We start from the raw sequence: 22,343 nt of genomic DNA, 5'->3' as shown, positions 1-22,343 counted from the left end.
TTTGCTCAAAAATAAAGCTAAAAAAGCTGCTCTAGCCCTAACTGGTGTGGCTCAGTTGGTTGGAGCATCACCCAAAAGTTCACAGGGTCAATTCCCAGTCAGGGCACATACCCAGGTTGTGGGTTTGATCCCCTATCAGGACCCATAGGAGAAGGCACCCAATTGATGTTTCTCGCTCACATCGAAGTTTCTCTCTCCCTCTCTCTCTCCCCCTACCCACTTCCCCTCTAAAAGCAATGAAAAAAAAAATGTCCTCAGATGAGGATAAAAAATAAAAAACAAAGAAGCAACTTTAATACTAGGTTGAGTTATATGGAATTGTCTACAGGTCAAAGACTATCAAATATTAGCATTTTTATTTGGTTCAAACCTAACATTTTCTAATCACACCTTGCTCACAAAAACCAAAGGTAAACTCTCCAAAGATTTATGAGAGAAAGAGAGAGAGGAGGAGAGGGGCTTTGAGGGGAGGAGAGGGGAGAGGAGGTGGAGGGGAGGGGAGGGGAGGGAAATGTCTACCCCTCTCTTGTATAAAATTACAGTATTGTCTGTGATCTGTGACAAAAAAAAAAAGGAGGAGACACAGATTTATTCATTTGACTTCAAGCCTACAGTAAAGATATTAAACTCATATTTACCACTTTGTTTTTCTAAATAAATTTATTTGAGAGCCATCAACTTGCAAAGGAGCACGTCAAACTTAACTAATGTTACTCAAATTTTTCTTTAATTAAGAAAAACCAAAGAAATTAGTTAACAATTTTGCACAACTATGCTCAATTGACAAAGATGATTTGTTTAAGAATCTTAAGGATAGCAGAGATGTATTTTTAAAAAAGACAAATTCATTCTAAGACTAGAAAATACTTGAAGATAAAAATATTCAATAAGAAAATATTTCATATTTCTTTATCAGACTATTAATTTAATTAACCCATTTCTATATCAAATTATGCAGTACACATTTCTGTCTCTAGTCTCCCATGCAAAAAATTAGAGACTTTTTCTCAAAATAGAGCAAGTCAGTGCTACTGGCTTTAAGTCAGGGCTTGGAGTCAGCCCAAAAGAGCAATCTGGCCATTTACACTCACCTGAACCTCAGCCTGATGCTTTCTCCTTTTATATGGTCAAACTCTATTCCTAATGAATGATCCTTACACTTACTTAATAGATAAATTGCTATTAAGTGTATCTAAAAATTAAAATGATATCCAATGTGGAGGTGAGTAGCTGGAGCCTAACAACATCCTGGCATTCTCCTCATCTCAGCAAATACATAAAAATAATACTTTAACAAAAAGTATTCATCCTAACTATCTGTTTTCCCTAAAATGCTATGTAAGAAATTCGGGATTAAATGAAATTAGGATACAAGAAGTAATGAGTACACCTGAAAAGAGGTAAGAACTATAAGTGAGGACTGCTTCCTGTAATCCTAACCACATTATCTCACTGGTAATTTCCAGGATAATTATTGTAAAAACACAGTAAGTACTATAATGAAAATATAGGGATTCATTTATTACTTTTTGGTTTACAAACAAAGGCACCCAATAATGCTACTATTTACTTCTTATAGAATCAATTTACATATAAAACAAAAAGCAAAAAAAAGCCCTGAACCAGTTCCTATAGACAAAACAAAAACAAAAAAAGAGGGGAGAGGGAGAAGAAATAAGATTTTTTCCTCCCTGCTTCCAAGTTTTATTATACAGATTCAAAAAGCATTTATTTTATGCCGTCCTTAAGTCAAAGAATGCATTGCCATGCTTTTTTGTGCTGAGTTTTAGAACATATTAATGTTGCCAAGTCAAATTTAAATACAGTCACAATTAACAAATGCATGTGACAGAATTATGAGACTCAAAGTGAATGGGGGAAAAAAACCAATGTTTTACAACACAGCTTTGTCAAGTAAGTTATATGAAATATTGAATTTATTTAACTTAATAGGCTATATTGTTAAAAATTAAGTATGTATAGAAATTATAATCAAATTGAACTAAAAGCCATTTCTGGCAAATGACAGTCATAAATGATTCCCAAAATCTTTTTAAATTTGAGTTAAGCTTAACATCTACTTAACGGGGATTAACAACCTATGTGTGCTTTATACTAATTTTAGAACTTTAACTTTTGGAATGACATGTCAATTATTCATTAGCTTTTTCTGGACAACAGAATTCTGTTAAATACACACACAAAATTAATGCAGTGGCCTCAGCACCCTCCCAGATAGCATTTAAGTTAGACTATAAGAACCAGGACACAGTTCAAAAGACATACACCCCAAATGTATTATTTTACATGCCTGTCGAAGTTGTACCTGATTTTTTCAAGATATAAAGACAATTCATCTGATTCTCAGTATATTTGGCCAGAGTATAAAAATCATACAACTGTGAGCATGTATTCAACACATTATGGAAACGTATTTGGGAAAATGGAACACTCAATGTACAGAGCATTTATACATGGGACATTTTAAATCAAAGGCATTATCATTTATTCCATCTTTAGACACTGTCATGGTCTCTCACACCTTAAACAAGGTATGGTCCTAGACCAGAGATTTCAGTGTCATTCCAAAGAACTTATATATGTGTTTGTATGCGCACACACACACACACACACACACACCCATACTTCTTTTGAAATAATGCTCAGACGTTTTACTACAGAAAAGCTGGCTTCAACATGGAAGCATTTTTTCTTTTTAAGACTACACACCTGCATGTAAGAAGGTGATTTCCTTTACGCTTAGTTTTTTCACAATAACAAAATAAACTTCTTATACATTACATTTAAATTGACAAAAAAATTAAGATGTAAAGTTCTATATAACTTTTTGTATTGTGAACTGACCTCATTAAACACATTCAAGATATACTGTTGGTGATTTAAATATAGAACTACTTGATCAGCTAAATTAAAACATGTTATACTGACCAATCTGTTAAACTATATGTTAAAACAGTAAGGAGAGTTAACTACTATTAAGGTTTAAAGGGAATCATAATGTATCATTAAAATATACATTAATTTTCTTGCTATTACTTGTTTCTATAATGCATCTCTTTTAAAGCTAAAACCGCATGCAGAAAAAAAATAAATGATTATCTTCAAACTAATTCAACAGCTTGCTACTTTATGTGGTATGTAAATAAAATCCTTTATTTAATTTTATACATATTATTTTATGCATTTTATTTTTCTTGAATGAATTCAACTCTTCAGGTCAAAAGTTAGTATGTGTTTACACACATGTGAGAACATTTTCTTAACGCTATGTCTATCTGCAAATATAGTCTTCCATAATAATGCACTTTCAGTTTTCACTGGGAAGACAGCATAAGCCTTTTGAAAGTCTTACTAATAAAATTTATAAAGGAAGGAGAGTACAAGTATGGTGAATCCCTTCCCAACCCCTCATTTACCAAAGTCTCAAGAAACCCTCCAGCTTCAAAACATGAATGACATCTCACACAGGACTGATTTCTATTTGGTTAAAACGTGGACAAGCAAAATGTATTCTTATTTTTGGATGCTAATAGTCTTATTTAATTCATTTTCATTTTCCTTCAAAAAACACATAGCATATATTGTTATGGATTTACAAACCCATTTAGATCCAGCAGGATCTTTAGAATAATATATAGCCTTCTGATTATGAAAGCAACTGATTGCTTATAGAAAAATGATATGCATCAGACTTTTAATCACAGAAAGAAAAAATGGTAACATATCTTTCATGTCTAGACCACTCAGTAACTTACAGGATGATGTGAAAATAATTTGGCTATAATTTTAACAAAACTGCAACTAATGAAAAAAAAATTAAACACTGAAAAATCAAATACCTACCAACTTAGCTAGTATTCCTGTCCAAATAAATGCTTTCCATTGTACTAATTATTAAAATTAGAAGTTCACTATATGTTAAGGCATATTTTAATTAATGTGTTCCAGAATTGCACAGTTATACTGGTCAGTGTTCCCATATCCCCACTTCTACCCTCACCCCACCCCTTTCCCAAGGGATCAAAATATTAAGTAATGGTTTTTGGTGGCTATTGCAGATCTGAGCTGGCATACCACAGTGTGTTCACTAGATTTTTATGAGCATAAACATTAAAATGTTACATAAAATGTACTATAATTTACTCCACACTCTGATCTAAGATGGTTTAATGTCTTGACAAAAGGTGAGATGACTTAAGTACATTTTACATTTTGTGCATTTAGACCACCATATATGCATAGATGTTCTAATGCTAAATTCTTTTCTTCAGTATCTCATAGTGCTGGATGCTCGGAAGTATGACAGAAACTTGTAACACAGACTAACCACAAAGTACCAGATGTTTCTCGCCATTTGTGATCTTGCAATAAAAATGCGCCAGATCAGGATCACAAGGATAGTATTGAAACCATAACGTATGTTCCTCAACCTGAAAGCAAATCAAGAGATTAGGCAATATTTTCTAGAATAAAATATTGTTAAATGGCACATAATTAATGCTCCATTTTTAACATAAAGTTCAAATCCAAATTAATTTGAAATTTACTTAAAAACTATAAATCTTTAAGTTATAAAGTTAGCAAAAGTCACACCTGACTACCCATACTCTGGACTGCAGTCCATTAAACAATGTATTTCCCCTATTAACAATGAATAACAAGAGCTTTTTTATAACAGTATATGTGAGATGCAAATTTGTTCATTCAGCAAGTAATGAACATCCGTTTGTGTACCCAGTACTGTGCTAGGCAGCAAGCACACTGTAAGTAAAACAGACATGTCCCTTACATACTTGGAGCTTTTTCTTCCTAAAAAGGTTTGTTCATTACGTACATCCTACAGACAAAATAAACATCTTTGTAACACCTGCTTACAAGTTGTCAAACAAGTGAACTTAACTCCTCCTATTATAGCTGATAGTTACATGATCACAGACCAATCGGACAGGAACACATTCATGAATGAAACATGGCACTAGCTCTATATAAGACCACACTTCCATTCTCTAAGTAACATGTGCTTTATTGATCATACTCATGTTTCAAAACAAATTTATGTTTTTAACGGTGTTAGAAAAGAATGCAAACCTTCAGATATGCAGTAATGTTACATACAGTCCATTCACTTCAATAGGTGGTGTAAGATAGGACAATATATGAACAACAGGTATAGACAAAAGAGCATTGAATTACATGTCAAAGGTCACTATTCTGGTTTGTTTTGCCACTTAATACAATATGACCTAGGCAAACACAACTTCCCTAAACCTTGATTCCTCACCTATACACCTAAGTGCCCTACAAAATCTCATAGAGTTGCAGACACAAGAATAATAATGTGAAAGTCTTAAAACCTGTCATAAAAATTTATTACTAAACTACAAATAAAACAGATTAGTATTAAAATTTTAACAGCATTTCTGAATGATAAATTAACAATGATTTTGCCTCTTCTATTTTCTGTGTTTTTTTAAACAATCCACATGTGTTACTTTTATAAGATACGAAGGGAAATAATTATAACTTTTATAAACAAAGAAAAACCCCATATTAAATGATGTATTATTGTATCTCTTTTCCTTTCAATGATATATCAGATAGGGCAAAAAAACTTTTAAATAAATAAATTACCTCCAGTTTAAAATTTATTTTTATTTTCTCCTAATGTCTTTACTTCTTCAGGAGCAATATATCAGAAGATGATACTGATTTTTAAAACTGCATTATACCTACACGTTGTGCTAAGGAAGAGTGTAAGCTGATGAGGATATCAAGTTTCAATAATATTAGGCTAAATCAATACTACCAAAGTTCTAGTCCAAAGGTAAGCACTTTTCCCAAATGCAATAGATTATTAGCAGTATCTTTCATTCACTATAGCAGCTTACCAAAAAAACTCTACTATTTCATAGGGAAGAAAAGAGGAAATCAAATCCATGTAAAACTTACTTGTTCAGATGTTTTCTAGCTGCAGGGAGGCCAGACATTTCTTCATTCAAAACGTATTTCTTAGTTCCCATACAGTAGTTCTCTATATACTCTGCCCAATGTAACTGCCGTACATCAATATTAAAGGTCTACATAAACAAAAAAATTATTGGTTACTTGCTTAAATTTTTAACAGTAGTCAAAAATTTATGTTTTTTTCTAAAGGCTAATTCCAAAGGACATAATTACAAAATGTTTACCATATTAACTTTTAAAATCTTACTGCTATTTACAAAAATGTTATTCCTATTCCATACCTTCCATTAAACACAGAAACATCTGAGAAGATAATCTGAAAACTCATGTTAGCATTTAAAGAGCACATGAAGTGTGAGGAAAAAGAAGCCCGCACCATCCACGAAAAAAACAAATACAAAAGACAAAATCCCATTATCCAAATAGATCTATGTGTTCCTGACTACTTTATACATGTATTAATGCACTGATTTCCAGTTTGTGTCTGCAGTATCTCCTCTCTTCTTGAACATCCTGTGTACCTGATAGATTCATTTTCCTAGAGAATAGTACTGACATCAAAAGAAAGGATGTTATAAAGCTGGCTTAGAAGTTTAGACAACAGGAACCAGGCCATCTGCTGAAAAGGGTAGACAAATCTAGAAATAAAAAGCCTTAAAAAATGCTATTTCATGACAAAATAAGAGGGCTATGCACAACTCAGTGTTCCTCCATACACTTGGATAAACAAATTACTCACTATATACCATCACTTACATAAACACAGTAAGTTCTAGACACCTCCCCCCTAAAAAAGCTACCATAAATCACTCATTAAAGTAATATCACCTTAAAATGGAGACTTTAGAACATATGAGGAGAACATACATATGTATGATTGATCCCCACAGAAGAGTGAAAAAGAATGCAACAGAAGCGATATCTGATAAGACTGGCTGGAAATTTTCCAAAAATAATGAGACATCAAGGCACAGATTCAAAATTCACATATACTATATGCACATGCACACGTGCGCGTGCACACACACACACACACACACACACCCCTAAGCATATCAGAGTAAAACTGTTGAAAGTCAAAGAGAAAAATTTTAGAGGACTTCCAGCCAACACAGAGGCACAGGTAGATATACTGTGCCTCCTCGCACAACCAAAACAAGGACAACAGTAAATTTAAAAACAAAAAATAACCAGAACTGCCAGAAAATCGAACTGTATGGAAGTCCAACAACCAAAGAGTTGAAGAAGAAACATTCATCCAGACAGGTAGGAGGGGCAGAGACAGGCAGTGGGGGGTGGAGAGGACTCGAGACATGGTGGCAGCCAGAGGACCAAGCAAGGCTGTGGCTTGTGGACCAGGCAGTCCCACATTTGGGTGTGGATAAAACTGAAGAAACAACTGGGGAGCCAGACAGACCATGCGACCCGAGGTTCCAGCATGAGGAAATAAAGCCTCAAAGCCTCTGACCAAAAAAATCTGTGTGGGTTGAGGCAGCAGGAGAAACTTCCAGTCTCAGAGGAGAGTTCGTTGGAGAGACCCACAGGGTCCTAGAATGTACACAAACCCACCCACCCAGGGATCAGCACCAGAAGGGCCCAATTTGCTTGTGGGTAGCTGAGAAGTGACTGCAAGCCCACAGAGAGCTGAGTATTGTTCCCTCTCAGACCCCTCCCCTACATACAGGGCCACAGCACAGTGACAAGGGTTGTCCCACCCTGGAGAATATCTAAGGCTCTGCCCCTTACCATGTATCCAACAAAGCTATCATTTAAAATGGAAGGGCAGATAAAGTGCTTCCCAGATAAGGTAAAGCTAAAGGAGTTCATCATCACCAAGCCCTTATATGAAACATTAAAGGGACTTATCTAAGAAAAAGAAGATAAAAAATACAAAGAGTAAAATGTCAACAAACTCACAGCTATCAACCACGGAACCTAAAAAAACAAAAACAAAAATGAACTAAGCAAACAACTAGAATAGGAACAGACTCACAGAAATGGAGATCACATGGAGGGTTTTCAGTGAGGAGGGGGAGAGGGAAGAATGGGAGAAAAGGTAGAGGGAATAAGAAGCACAAATGGAGCCTTGACTGGCATAGCTCAGTGGATTGAGCTCAGGCTGTGAACCAAAGTGTCGCAGGTTTGATTCCCAGTCAGGGTACATGCCTGAGTTGCAGGCCATGGCCCCCAGCAACCGCACATTGATGTCTGTCTGTCTATCTGTCTGTCTCTCCCCGCCTTCCCTCTCTAAAAATAAATAATCTAAAAAATTAAAAAAAAAAAAAGAAGCACAAATGGTAGGTACAAAATAGACAGGGGTGGTTACAAATAGTATGGGAAATGGAGAAGCCAAAGAACTTGTATGCATGATCTACAACCACGAACTAAGTTGGGGGAATGATGGTGGAAGGGGGTGTGCAGGGGGGAGGAGAATAAAGGGGAGAAAAAAATGGGACAACTATAATAGTATAATCAATATATTTTTTAAGAAAACAAAAGTTTGGAAGTCATCAGAAAAATACCATATAGATTACCTCCAAAGGAACAATTAACAGTGGACTACTCAAAAAAAGCAATGGGAAGCCAAAGACTGTAAGATGCCTTCCCAGTACTCCAAGAAACCAGCTGACACAGAATTCTACACCAGCACAAGTATCTTGGAAGAGTACTGATGTTTCCAGAAGAATAAAAACTGAGACGATCTGACATCAGTGGAACACCCACACTAAAGAAATTATGCTGAAGGGCATTCTTTAGGCACAATGAAAATGATTCCAAATTAAAGTCTGAGATCGAGAAGGCAAAAAGAATAAAATGACAATTATGCAGGTAAATCTACATGAATAGTTATTGCATAGACTGCAATGAGAATAATAGTTATGAGGCATATAACACATACAGAATTAAATATGTAAAAACAACAGCAGATAGTTGGTAGCCCTTGTATTTTCCAGAAAAAGGTGGAATTATCAATATTATAATTGATGCTGATAAATTAAGGAAACATGGTATAATCTCTAGAGTAACCTACATATTTCTATGTAGCTAATACAGATGGGAAAATATGAAACTGTAAAACTAACCAAAGAAAGCAAAAAAAGAACTTAAAACAGGAGGGATCAATAGAAAGAACTGAGTCAGATTTAAATCCCAAATTATCAGGAATTATATTATGGATTAAATCCTCCAATTAAGAGTCAAAAGTTGTGAGACTGAAAAAATCCATATGCTATTTATAAGAGGAATAACTGAAAGAATACAGAAAAGTTGCAAATAAAAAAATGGGGAAAGATACACATTTCTAACAGCATTGTATGAAAATGTCCATTTGTCCAAGGCCCCACCAGAGTATGCTGACAGTCTGCATTTTTTGCAAATCTGCTAAACAGTAAATATCTCACTCTAGTCTTAATTTGTATTTCCCTTTTTATGAGTGATGTTGATATCTTTTCACATGGTTAAGAATCATTTATGAATTATTTTTCTGTAGACTGTTCATTTCTCTACCCCTTTTTCAATAGGATTATGGACACTTTGGTCATTTCTATACAACATTTTCATGTAATATGAAATGCATTGAGATACCATGACACACCACTAAAGTGGCTAAAATTAAAAATTAAAATGCCAAATGTTGGGGAGGATGCAGATTAACAGGAAGTCTCATACACTGCCACTGGGAAGGTAAATTAACACAACCACTTTTGAAAACTGGCATTATCTACTAAATTGAACATACAAACACCCTTTGATTCATCTATTCTATTCCTAGATATATATCCTACACAAATGTGTGCATATAGTTCACAGAAGAATTACCCGCAATAACCAAAAACTGAAAATAACTCAAATGTCTATCAACAAAAGAATTTTAAAAAATACTGCATACCATTTGTGTCAAGTCAAAAATGGATAAAACAGTATTAGAATTCAAGACAGATTAGGAAAGACAAGGTAATGATTGGAGGAGTTATGAGGGGATTCTTTTCTGCAGGTAATGTCTATTTTTCTAGGTATTAATTTTCTTCAGGTATTAATTTTCTAATCATCCATTGAGCAGTATACATTGTACAGTAAAATGCAGGATGGGAGGGCAAAGGGGTGGTGGAGGAAAGTATGGAATCAGCAGAAGCCATAAATCTTTCAACACAGAAATGGGTAGAGGAACAGCACACTTGAGAACTTCTGCTATGCAGAACCAGCAGAATGGTTACCTGCACTATCCAATACATTAGCCACAAGAAGCTCGTGGACACTTCAAATGTGGCTAGCCCCGGAACTGACATTGCTGTGAAGTGTAAAATGCACACTGACTTTTGAAGGTTCAGTGTGAAAACTACAAAGTCAAATATCCTTTAAATAATTTTTAAATTTTTATGTAACCTTTACATTTCTGCTCAAATTATACATTGTTATGGATATAATGGGTTAAATAAAACATATTATTTTAAAAATTTTTTAAGTGGGAAGAGAAAGGAAGCTGGTATTGAAAAGATTTTTTTTTTAAATCTTCTTTGAGACACTGTAATCATGAGCCAGCCCTAGAGTCTACTTAAGGCCTGTATTTACCTGAGTTATGCTAAAAATCTAATAGATATTTTAAAATCGTCTTGGCTTGTTAATACCATCTAACTTGTTACTGCTAACAGTCACTAGGCTATTGGTGGAAGCAAAGATAAATCCTTATTGGAAAACTGCAATTTCAATGTAGGCCTCAAAAAATTCCCATAAAAATCTTTAAGGAATATGAATTTACAAACACCAATAAAAAACAAAGAAACAAGGTGCCATGAGTAAGACCAGGCTTAAACAGATACAAGATCAGAGACTGCACTGCCTGTAGAAGTTTGAATGATCTGAAATCCAATTTAGAACAATGTTTAAGATGTTTCAAGAAAAGAATTCTAAAGATTATTTAAGAAATGTCTAAGATTTAAAATATAAGTTGAACTTCTAAAAATAAAAATAACTGAAACTGAAAATTCAACTGGGTGGTTTAGACACAGCTGACAGGCTGCCACAGAACTTTAATAAATAATCTAGATTTTGGGCCAGAAACAAAAAGATACAAAATATGAAATTAAAGGTATAAGACCCAGAGCAATGATCTAATATACACTAAAATTTCACAAGATAAGAAACAATGGTTAAGTATTCTCCTGAATTGCTAAAACACACCAAACTTCAGATCTAGGAAGACCAACCAAAACAAGATAAAAATTTTTAACAGTCTTTTCTTTTTCTTTTATGTTATTGTTGTTCAAGTACAGTTGTCTGTACTCCCCCCCTACCCCAGCCATCCCCACCTCCCTCCCCATTTCATTCCCCCCTTGGTTTTGTCCATGTGTCCTTTATGGTTGCAAATCAAGATTAATTTTTTAAAATTACACACACATTCATAGTAAAACTGCAGAACATTAAGCACAGAGAAAATCTCTTGAAAAAAAGCTAGGTTTGACAGATCACCTGAAAGGCAGCAGCAATTTAGACTGACTTCAACAGCAACAACATAAGACAGAGTATGAAAGAAAATTACCTTTAATGCTTAAATCATGTTACAAAAACAAGGGTAAAAACATGTCATACAATCAAAAACCTAAAGTTCACCATTAACAGACACCCTGCTAAATCATATTCTGTTACTCTGGGTATATACATATATATTTTAAGAATTTTTTTTTTATTTTTACAGAGAGGGGAAGGGAAGGAGAAAGGGAGAAAAACATCAATGTGTGGTTGCCTCTCAGGTACCTCCCACTGGCGACCTGGCCCAGAACCCAGGCATGTGTCCTGACTAGGAATTGAACCAGCCACCCTTTGGTTTGCAGGCCTGTGTGCAATTCACTGAGCTACACCAGCCAGTGCTACTCTGGGAATATTCTTAAGGCAGAAAGAAAATTATCCGAAAGAGAAGATCTGATAGCAAATACATTGGTAACCATATAGTTAAATCTAAATAAAACTGAACAAAAAGAATTATTTAATAGATAACTAATGTATAACCATATAACCTAATGGAGGTTGTAATCACAGCTAAAACATTTTAAGGTCCTGAATATCACTGAGGAAGACGCAACAGAAATTGCTTCATTTAGATTTTGTTAGATATGCACATTAAAATATCTAAGGTAAACTCAAAAAAGAACACACAAAAAGTTAAAGTTTCAAATTAACAGGAGAAATGTGGAATGATAAAAAGTGAAAGTGTATACAAAAAATAATTTCTGAGAAGAGGTTTTTCTCAAAACTCAAAACAAAGTATTTGGGGGTAAATGCTAAAGAGCTAACATTCTCTTTCAACCTGACATTAAAATAAATAAGAAAAAATGGACATTTCAATCATACTTTAAAAACAGCTCTGCCACAGCCAAATACTTGCACATTATAAATTCTAAGGTAAAGCAATTTTATTTCATCACCAACAATTATGACTGAAGTTCTTAATGAGAGACTATAAAAAGATCAATGACTTTCTTATTGCATAATGGTTGTGAAAAATATGCAATTACTTCTCAGCTTGCAGATGATGGTCTAATTAGTAAGCTACTTATTTACTAATATAAACCAGAAAATACTTGCCTTTTTATCTTCAGGATTTAGTTGATTCATTAACATAATGACATTGTCAGTATTCCAAACCCAAGAATTACTTGTGAAATATTCAAGAAACACCATAGCTTTGTGAAGACGAGTTATTGTTTTCATCATCCTGTATTATAAGAAAATGAGATTCATATTTTATATAGATTAGAAAAAAATGTCATCACCACCTGTGGCATCAGTTTCTAAACTGGAACATTAACAGTAAAATCATAATACATCATTCAACAAATGAACCAAACTGACAGGTAATGAGAATATTTCTGTATTTGGAAGAATATTTCATAAACACAAAATCTGAAAATATGTTTAAGCAATGGTAAATGAATTTAATACCACCTCAATACAGGTCTTTTGATATATGAAATTAATTTTGAAAGAAAATATAATGCTTTAAGATCAATTTTCTTAAACCACATTATACTAAAATTTTCTGTGAATTTATAACATTGTATTACATTATACAGAAATATTCATTCTTTCTATCTGTATACATATTAAGTAACTTTCTCTTTCACACTGACAAAGACGACTCTTGATACTCTGGTTGTGTCATGAAATCAATGACTCATGCTGAAAACTTTCTAAAATATTTATTCATTTTCCTAAATCCCCAATATTCATCCTTATAGATGAATAATAGAAATAAGGGCACCCGATACTATTTTGTTTCTTTTTGAAAGGGTGAAGGGTCCTAATCTTTCAATTTGTCATTTTATATATCGCTGCTCACTGTAAGACATTGATATCATAACACTAACCTGAGCAGTAATATCCATGTAATTATTACCTATGATAAGTAGCTAAAGAGGAGGAATTTTTTTTATAATGAAGCACACACCAGAAACTCCTCACCTCTGATAAAAAGAAAAGTAATTTGAAGAAATACTTCCCCCCAAACCCTCAATTTATAGTCCCCCAATATGGACTAGCATTATATGCAATTTATATATGTAATTTAGAGAGTCCCAAAATCAAGAACTTTAGAAATGGAGAAAAATCAGAACATTAGAAATGTGGGAGGGGGAGTCAAAATAATAACATAGTTAGCTAAGCAAGTCTTTTGACATATTCAGTGCATTTAGAAAGATACCCTGAATTCAGAATATTGAGAAAAATGAGGTAACATAGACTATGTAAAAAAAAAACCCTGTAGTTTATACAAGAAAGCAAGTACAAAACAAAACCCCCATTAACATGAAAAGAATTATTGGGTCTCAAAAGGCTTTATTTGAACAAAACAGTTCATATGGACAGAAAGCCTTGGTGGAAACAAATAAGACATGTTGCTTTTAGAAAAGAGATTAAACAATTTTTTCTAAAACAATGACAAAAAGATATAAGAAATTTGTGATTAAATCAATATCAAATGTCACAGCCAGTATAGTAGAAATTAATCACACATATACACATATTTGGCTAGCATGGCTTTCCAACATACATCTTACTTAAAAGTTTTTCTTTTTAACTCCTTTTTCACTGACAATTCTCACCTAGTCTTCAGATTCAGTCATGTGACAGAACTACCCTAAAACCAATCACTGTTTCAGCCATTCAAAAATAATTACAGTAAAAAATTAGAGTAGGAAAAGGAAATTTTAAAGGTCACATATGTGTCAAGTTCACAGACTATCAAGCCTAAGGAATATAAAAAGAAACAAAACTTTGCACTGTCATTCTTTGGTTAAACATGACATAAGAGCAAATGCCTGGGATGATATTGCCATATACTTGTATATTTAAGTATTTATTTATTCTTTATTTTGGCAACCCACAAAAATAATCAATCACAATCCTTTAAAGTAGGGCAAGATCTTGGTGGTCATCCAGTCCATGGTTTCTCAACCTCATCACCAGAGACATTTTGTGCCAGATAATTCTTCGTGGTGAGGGCTGTCCTGCTCATTTTAAGATACTTGGCAGCATTGTCGGTCTCTACTAACTCAATGCCAGTAGCATTTCCCCAAGTTGTTGTGATAACTAAAAATACTCCAAATATTGTCAAATGTCCCCTGACTAAGGGGGCCAAAATTGTCCCCTGTTGAGAACCACACAAATTAAAAAAATATTAGGGCCAAAGAATTTAAACTAGAAACAGTTAAGCTAAATAACTAAAAAAACAAAACCATGGAATGATTTTTTAATGTCATTTTTAACAGTGATGAAATATCTACTATATTTTAAGAACTGGAGTAATTTATACTGCTTCTACATGTACTATCATGCATCCTAGTCCCTAAAGAGTACTACCCAGGAATCTGTATGATGCATATGAGTTGTACTTACAAATTTACAATCATATCAAGATATAAAGCAAGTCAGATTTTTATCTAGCTGACACTCAGAATAAAGTAAATGAGTGAAATGGACACCATGAATGATTGACATTAGTTTAATGTAGAAGTAGGCATTATACTAAGACCCCAATATAAAGTATAAAGCCCAGTACCTTGCTCAGTAAATATATGAACAAATTAAATAATATAAATTGTACAACTTTGCTTTTAGACTATAAACTCCCAGAGGTCAAAGATAATTCCTGATTTGAAAACCTCACACAGAACAAACCTCAGATAAGATTCTTTATTTGATGTTTCCTATTTGGAGTATATTTTCATTTCAAAGGTGGCTGCAATATTACCTCCCATTCTACATGCTCCCCTATAACATCACCTTGACTATCTTTCCCATCAAAAAGTGAAAGTAACTTATACCCAATAGAATGAGGTAGAAATGACACTGTGATTTTCAAGGGTAGGTAAGAAAAAGTGAAAGAGCTTTCTGCTTTGCTTGCTGTAACACTCACCCTTGAAGCCTTCAGTAGCCATGTATGCTGTCCAACTCCCCTAGAGGGTGTAACATTGTGAGAAAGCCCAAACTAGGCCATGTGGAGAGAGCACATGGAGAGGCTCTGAGATGACATGAAGAGAAAAAGATACTGGGCCACCCCAGCTGCTCCCTTCTCCTTTTCCCCTCCCTCCAGTGTACTTTCTCCAGTTCCTATCTGACTACAAACACTTGAAAGACTCTGGGACAGAACCACACAACCAAATCCTTCTAGAATTCCTGACCCACAGAAATCATAAGAGATAAAGAAAATGATAGTTGTTTTAAGATATTAAGTTTGAGGTGATCTGCCATGCAGCACAGATAAAAGGAACAGATCCTAGTACTGGGAGTGTGGGGATGCTATAATAAAAATCTAAAACATGTAGTGTTGGCTTTAGGATCAGGTGGTAGACAGAATCTTAAAGGTTCTTGAGGAGACTACTGGTGAAACCTAGAAGGACCAAGGAAAGAATTTTAGTGGTATTCTTAAAGGGCTTTAATGAACCTGTTGGTACGGCCTTAAAGAAAATTGACAAAAATATTGTAGGGAGTTGGAAGAACAAAACTGTCACCTGTGGTAATATGAAAAATAGCAACTGCACTAACTTGATGATCTAGCCAAAAAGATTTCCTCAAAGAGGATGAAGATGATCTTTAAAAGTTGAACTATTTGTCTAAGTGGAATTTATAGACAATGTAAAACATCAGCCGGGAATTCTTTTAGAAAATGTCTTCTGTGCATAGGTCAAATCCATGACACAGATGTAAGATTTTTGGTCAAGACCTCAAAAAGATCTAAGGTAGTACCTGAGGAAAACAGAGAGAAGAAATAAAATGGAATCATTATAGTCAAGCTGCTAAATTACTAAAATCAACTATGCTGAGGCATGAGGAAACAACACTATTCCTGTTTTAACTAGTCTGGTAACTTCAACTTTGAACTTTTCAGTCCTGTGTCAATGCCTGGATATACATAAATTTATTGTGTGTAACTACATGGATATATACCAGACCTCCAGGCAACCCTCTGATAACCCCATAAAGGATTTACATACATCCAGAGCACAGGACATCCACCTGACATCCATTATCCATATGAATGGATATAACCAGACCTCCTGACATTCATCCTCCAGACTGCAGACCAACCAACGTCTGACAAATAACTGTCCTGGTCCAATCCCAGGACTGCAGGACCGATTCTTCTCAACAATGTACTTTTTACTATAAAATCTCTTAACTTCCCTTTCTTCTTCAGAATATTTTCGGGATTGCCTAGTTGTTTCCAATTTGCAAACCCTAAAACCCTTGAATAAGTCTTTATCATTTATTTCTAGCCAAAGTCTCCAGACTCTGAATTGTTTCAAAAAAAAAAACCTCACAGAATCTTTCAAACAAAAGGCTTACTCCAAATCCTAAAGAAATGTCTCACAGAAACCCTACTATTGCCCTGGCTGGTGTAGCTCAGTGGACTGAGCGCAGGCTGCAAATCAAAGGGTCTCCAGTTCAATTCCCAGTCAGGGCACATGCCTGGGTTGAAGGTCAGGTCCCCAGTGGGGGCCACGTGAGAGGCAACCACACACTGATGTTTCTCTCTTTCTTTCTTTCTCCCTTCCCCTCTCTCTAAAAATAAATAAACAAAATCTTTTAAAAATAAATTTTTTTTAAAAAGAAGCCAACTATTTAAGAGGCAGGATCTAAGAGTCTAGTCTAAGGATCTAAGAGACAAGAATCTAAGATCTAAGGGTGTTATCCCATAAGTAATTTCGTAAAGAGCCCAAGACAAAGAAGGACATGTCTCAAAGAGATCTATGGGTATGGCTCTGGTCTAATGGAAACTGTTTTAAAATGAATACCTGGGAAACCTAGAGTTTTAAAAGGAATCATATCAAGAAGTCCCAGTGGCCTAATGGATAAGGCACTGGCCTCCTAAAATGAATCATTTCAGCTTACACTTAAAGGGACAAGGACAGTACAAAATGAAAAGAGGCCTCTGGATCAAGGATTAACAAACCAGAGCCTTAGAGCCAATCCACCTGCTGGTGTAAATAAAGTTTTATTGGAACACAGTCATGCTTATTCAATCACATATTGTCTATGGATGTCAAGCTGAGTAATTGCAAGGTGAAGTCTACAATTAAGAGCAGAGTTAAGTAGTTGCAACAGAAACCATACAGCCCTTTAAAAAAGCTGATCCCTGCACCCTGGGGACTTCAGCCTTTTCTGGGCAGGAATTAGGTTAAGAAGGCTACTTAGTTACCAACACAAGTTGAGAGGAAATACATTCTGTTTTCCTTTTTTGATCTAGTTTTGACTTTTCTGTTCTAAGTTATAACTTTATTAATATCAAGAAAACATGTACTGCCATCACTCATAAATTTACAGCTGTTTTTCAGCCACAAAGAATGTTGCTAGGGACAAATATTGTACTTTTCAGATCATTCTAGAAAACCTGAAAATAACCTGCATATATTGGCGATCTTTTTTCCATTAAGCATTTCTTTACTAAAGTTCTTCAACACCCCTCACATTCAATACTACACATATAGAGTTAAGAAACATAATGCACAACTGAATCAATAGAAAATCCCTCCAAGTAACTCAGGTCCTGATACACTATAAATGGTAGATATCTGACTTTTTTTTTTTTAATTGTGGCTTCTTTTTTTTTAAAGATTTTTATTTATTTATTTTTAGAGAGGGAAGGAGGGGAGAGAAAGAGAGAGCGAGAGAGAGACATCAATGTGCGGTTGCTGGGGGTCATGGCCTGCAACCTAGGCATGTGCCCTGACTGGGAATCGAACCTGCGATGCCTGGGTCGCAGCCCACACTCAATCCACTGAGCTACGCCAGCCAGGGCTGACTTTTATTTTTTGAGCAGTTGATGGAAGTTCCAGAACCAGCATCTTCTTTATACATAAATATTCAAACCCTGAACTCCCCAATTAAAGAGCCCACTGTAATGTCAATGTAGTTAAAAACTATTTTATGAGACATTTCATTATAATTGTGGTAAAAACAGGAGGCCTTTATGTAAGTTTGTGGGGTTTTAATAAAAAATAAAAGAAAGCAGAAAGGCTATATCAACTGTAAGACAATAGAAAGTTTTGATTTGTTAACTTTTTAAAAAAATACTATATTTTCAACTTGGAAATTAGTCAAAAACTATAACATATTATAAGCTGAATGGGCAACTGAGATAATTCAAGCAATTAATTTTCTAGAAGCATCCTATGTTTTTCATATAAAATTGCAGAATCTACTTAAAGCAAAACATTTTACTCATAATCCCCTATAAAACTAGCCCTATATTTTTAAGGGGAAGTGGATAAGGGCTCAATTTCAGCTTATAATAACAATGACAACCTGATGTTGGACATTTCTAATTGGTATTTCGGAGGATCAATAAGCTGAGATCCACACTTAGTCCCCTCAAATATCCCCAATTTCTAAGAATGTCCTAGCATCCTGATTGTGATTAATCAGGTTAGTAATTCTAAAGGTAAAGCTCATGCTAGCGACTTTTTGTCTCTCCAGCAAGCTTCCACCACCTTACCAATACATAGTGTATTTATTTCTATTCTTCTTACCACGGTTCCTGACCTGTCAACCTGAGTGCAAGATCGAGCAATAATGCAGGTACTGTATGTGAGACACCCTTCCAATAATGAAGCAATAAGTTGTTGGAATAAAAGTTAACTTTGGGGCGCCTGAATACTCGGTTTTAAAGGATTCATCTTGAAGGAATGAGCTAGATAACATCCTGTAGGAAAATAAGCATCAAAGCATTTTGAATGTTATGTTATTCAGCAAAAAATACCTAAGTTAGACCTAGAATTCAGCACATGACAATAATTTATCATCCAAAATTTGCAATAAATTAAGAGCGAATCATAACACTACCTTTGCTTTTCTGACAAAGTCTTAAATTCAAGAGTCTTCTCATTCATAAAAGGCCATTAAGCCTTGTCATAAGCATAAACAAATAGAGAGTTAATATGCATTTTAGTGTAAGCACGGGTTGTTTAACAGTCAGAGGAACAGATAAGACAGAGCTAGTCACCATTACCTTGGGCTTCTTCCAGTCATCCTGAGGTAGGTATCATACAGGAATGCTGGGGCCTTATGGCTTACAGCAATCCAGTAATGATATAAAAGGTGATTGGAGGTTAGATTTACATTGGGCCGTCTGAAGGCCTGTTCGAGAGGATTCCTCTTGAAAGTGGAAATTACATGGTATTCTGAGGAAGAAAAGTTGTGCAACAGCTTTGATAATAACCATGTAATAAAGTTTTGAAAAAAATCATGTTTTTACAAAGCAAAATATTTTACCAAAGATGTCAGAGTTTGCTCATTTAAAAAAACTTTTCTACTCTCCATAGTAGCTAAAAGAATATGGGTATTAGACACTGAACTCAAGTGATTTTAGAACTGCCACTATTTACGAATTTTATTTAGATGAATTTTTGCTAAAATTCACTCTTAAAAATCCTTTTAATGTTTTACCTATGTCAGTTTACAATGTCACTTTCTATTTCACCCTCATGATAGCTTCTTTCTTTCTGTTCCTCTTTCCAGATTATTATTGTACTTACTTAAAAAAGAAAAGGAGAATCATCATCCTTTGCTTATGAATAATTAAGTTATACATAACTTAATTATGAAGCTCAAATTATGGAAGATCAATTAACATACATCAACAACTTAAAACAACCCAAATTAACTTCTGTTGTAATTTATTTAGGTTATGCAATGTCAACACAATCAAATCTATAATCACCTATTAATAATTTAATGGAAATGTATATTGAGATATTCACTAAAAATAATGTTCAACTTAATTTTTCCTGAACTTTACATCACAATGAACAATTACAAAAAACCCCTCTCATTTAAAGTGTTTTAAGATTATTAAGACTTTTAAATATTGTAATTATCATAAAAGTAAAATCTTCCTAGATTTTTTCCCTCATATGCTGTAAAGGTCATCCTTAAATTGAAATAAAAATGTCCCTGGAAAACCTTAGAATAAAGGACATAAAAGATTTACTTTAACATCAAAGTTGATCTATAATGGTAACAAAAATTGTTCAAGTAGAGGTAAAATAAGACTACTGCTAAATCAATGTCACAAATATATTTTACTTTAAATCTGAAAACATAAACCAACAACTTACAAAAGAATTTCAGTAGGCTTTAAGTTATACTATTCCCATTTTAGAGCAAGTAACACAGCATACATACTACCCGATGAGAATTTTAAATTTAAATTGATTAATTAACAGAAACTATTCTAGCAAAATGTATCCTATAGGCTAACTGTTTCATTTATTACTCTTTGGACCACTAACTATTTCCTGTGAAATACCAACTCTTGTAGTTGGAAGTGCTATTGTCTAAGGATAGGTAACAATAGCACTGAAAGTGCCCATAACAGAAAAATAGCACTGTTTCCATGCCACAGGTATTACGAGGGCTGCTACAAATGGCAGCAGAAAAATAGTAAGGGTCAGACAAGTACAGCAGGATATTTTTAAATTTGTAAAACAGTACTAAGTATAAGGCAGTAGTGGTAGATATTCCTATTGGGACAATGCTCTAACCAACTAAGCTACCCAGCCAAGGCCTAGTAGATATTCTTAAGATAGCAAATAAAATAAGAATAAATTGGGAACTCGGTGGCCTTAATGTCTCATGGATTCTTCTGACATAAAAACTCAGAGAATATTTTAAATTCTTTAAGATTTATTCTAACATTCAAAATCACAGGTAAAATCATACCAACTTCACCCCAGTGGAAAGGATTAGTGCTGCCTGTTGTGCAATTATACACCATGATGTTCCTTGGTCTGGAAAAAAAAAAAATCAAAGCAATGAAACATAAAAAGAGGCCAAGCTTGTCTAATCTAAATCTTATATGCTATTCAAGTAGGAAAAATGAGGATGGGTACCTTTGCTACATTATTTTTAAAATTTTCTTTAAAAAATTGATTTTTGCCATCTAAATAATTATTTACAACCTTTTTCCCTCTCCTACCAACAGTATTACTTATTTAAAAAATACAGACTTTTTTCTTTTCATATTTTTCTTTGTATAAGTAGAAGTATCAGTCTTTAAATGTAAGAAAAACAACAAATATTTTCAGCTCTTCCTGTCTCCTTTCCAGATTCAGAGACTCTAGTTGAAAATATTATGGACCAAATTCCCTCTTACCAGAAACCATAGTCATATAATCATATTCTTCCTTTTTTAAAATATAAAAAATACTGACTTCAAAAATAAGGGCAGTTTTTGTCATGTTATTACCAGTTTTTACCAGTTATTACCATGTTTTTTTGGATCATAAGACACACCTAGGTTTCAGAGGAGGAAAATAGGGAAAAAAATTTTGAAGCAAAAAATGCAGTAAAATATTTAATAACATAAATAACATAATATTTCACCAATGTAAATGTAAACAGAACTCAACAACAGTATTAACAACCATTATTCCTCCTAAATGGGGGGGAAGTGCATCTTATAGTCCGAGGAATACAGGTTATTAGAAAACAAAAGTCACTGAGAAGCTTAAAGTTTAGGTTGTTACCTGTAAACAATACTATCCCCTTTTAAAAGGAGGCCCTTGAGTTGATTAAAGCTGCTCTAGTGTGACATCTGATATATGTAAGTCATTCTCTGTGAATGTTTAGCTCTTTATGCCAAGTTCATACCAAGCTTTAGTCTGGATTAAAAAATCATCAGGAGTAGGGGTTCATTTTCACTGCCTAATAAACCTGTCTATCCTATAGGTAGTACATGAGAATTAGTATTAACTCTTAATTACTACACTTGATATTACTGTCTATAATAAGCCAACTCATATAGTTGGAAGTGATAATGCCTATACATATTAGCATGGGAATATCAGGACTGAGGGATTAACATTAGT

The 22,343-nt window shown here is 34.1% G+C and overlaps 1 protein-coding gene across 3 annotated transcripts in view; it reads right to left on the bottom strand.

Moving 5' to 3' along the window:
- Positions 1-1,049: 1,049 nt before the first annotated feature.
- FAR1 (fatty acyl-CoA reductase 1) overlaps positions 1,050-22,343 on the bottom strand; it is a 58,058-nt gene continuing 36,764 nt past the window's right edge. For all 3 annotated transcript variants that reach the window (XM_028517712.2, XM_028517711.2, XM_036029063.1), the window contains 5 exons: positions 21,196-21,263; positions 19,484-19,655; positions 12,565-12,694; positions 5,971-6,098; positions 1,050-4,451 (listed from right to left, as the gene is read on the bottom strand). In XM_028517712.2, the coding sequence (XP_028373513.1) occupies positions 4,289-4,451; positions 5,971-6,098; positions 12,565-12,694; positions 19,484-19,655; positions 21,196-21,263 (661 nt within the window). In that variant the 3' untranslated portion in view covers positions 1,050-4,288. The remainder of the gene's footprint in view (positions 4,452-5,970; positions 6,099-12,564; positions 12,695-19,483; positions 19,656-21,195; positions 21,264-22,343) is intronic.

This window comes from Phyllostomus discolor, chromosome 6, assembly GCF_004126475.2.
Source record: "Phyllostomus discolor isolate MPI-MPIP mPhyDis1 chromosome 6, mPhyDis1.pri.v3, whole genome shotgun sequence".
Taxonomy (NCBI): domain Eukaryota; kingdom Metazoa; phylum Chordata; class Mammalia; order Chiroptera; family Phyllostomidae; genus Phyllostomus; species Phyllostomus discolor.
Note: the sequence above shows the minus strand (reverse complement) of the source record. Positions and strands in the feature narration are given on the sequence as shown.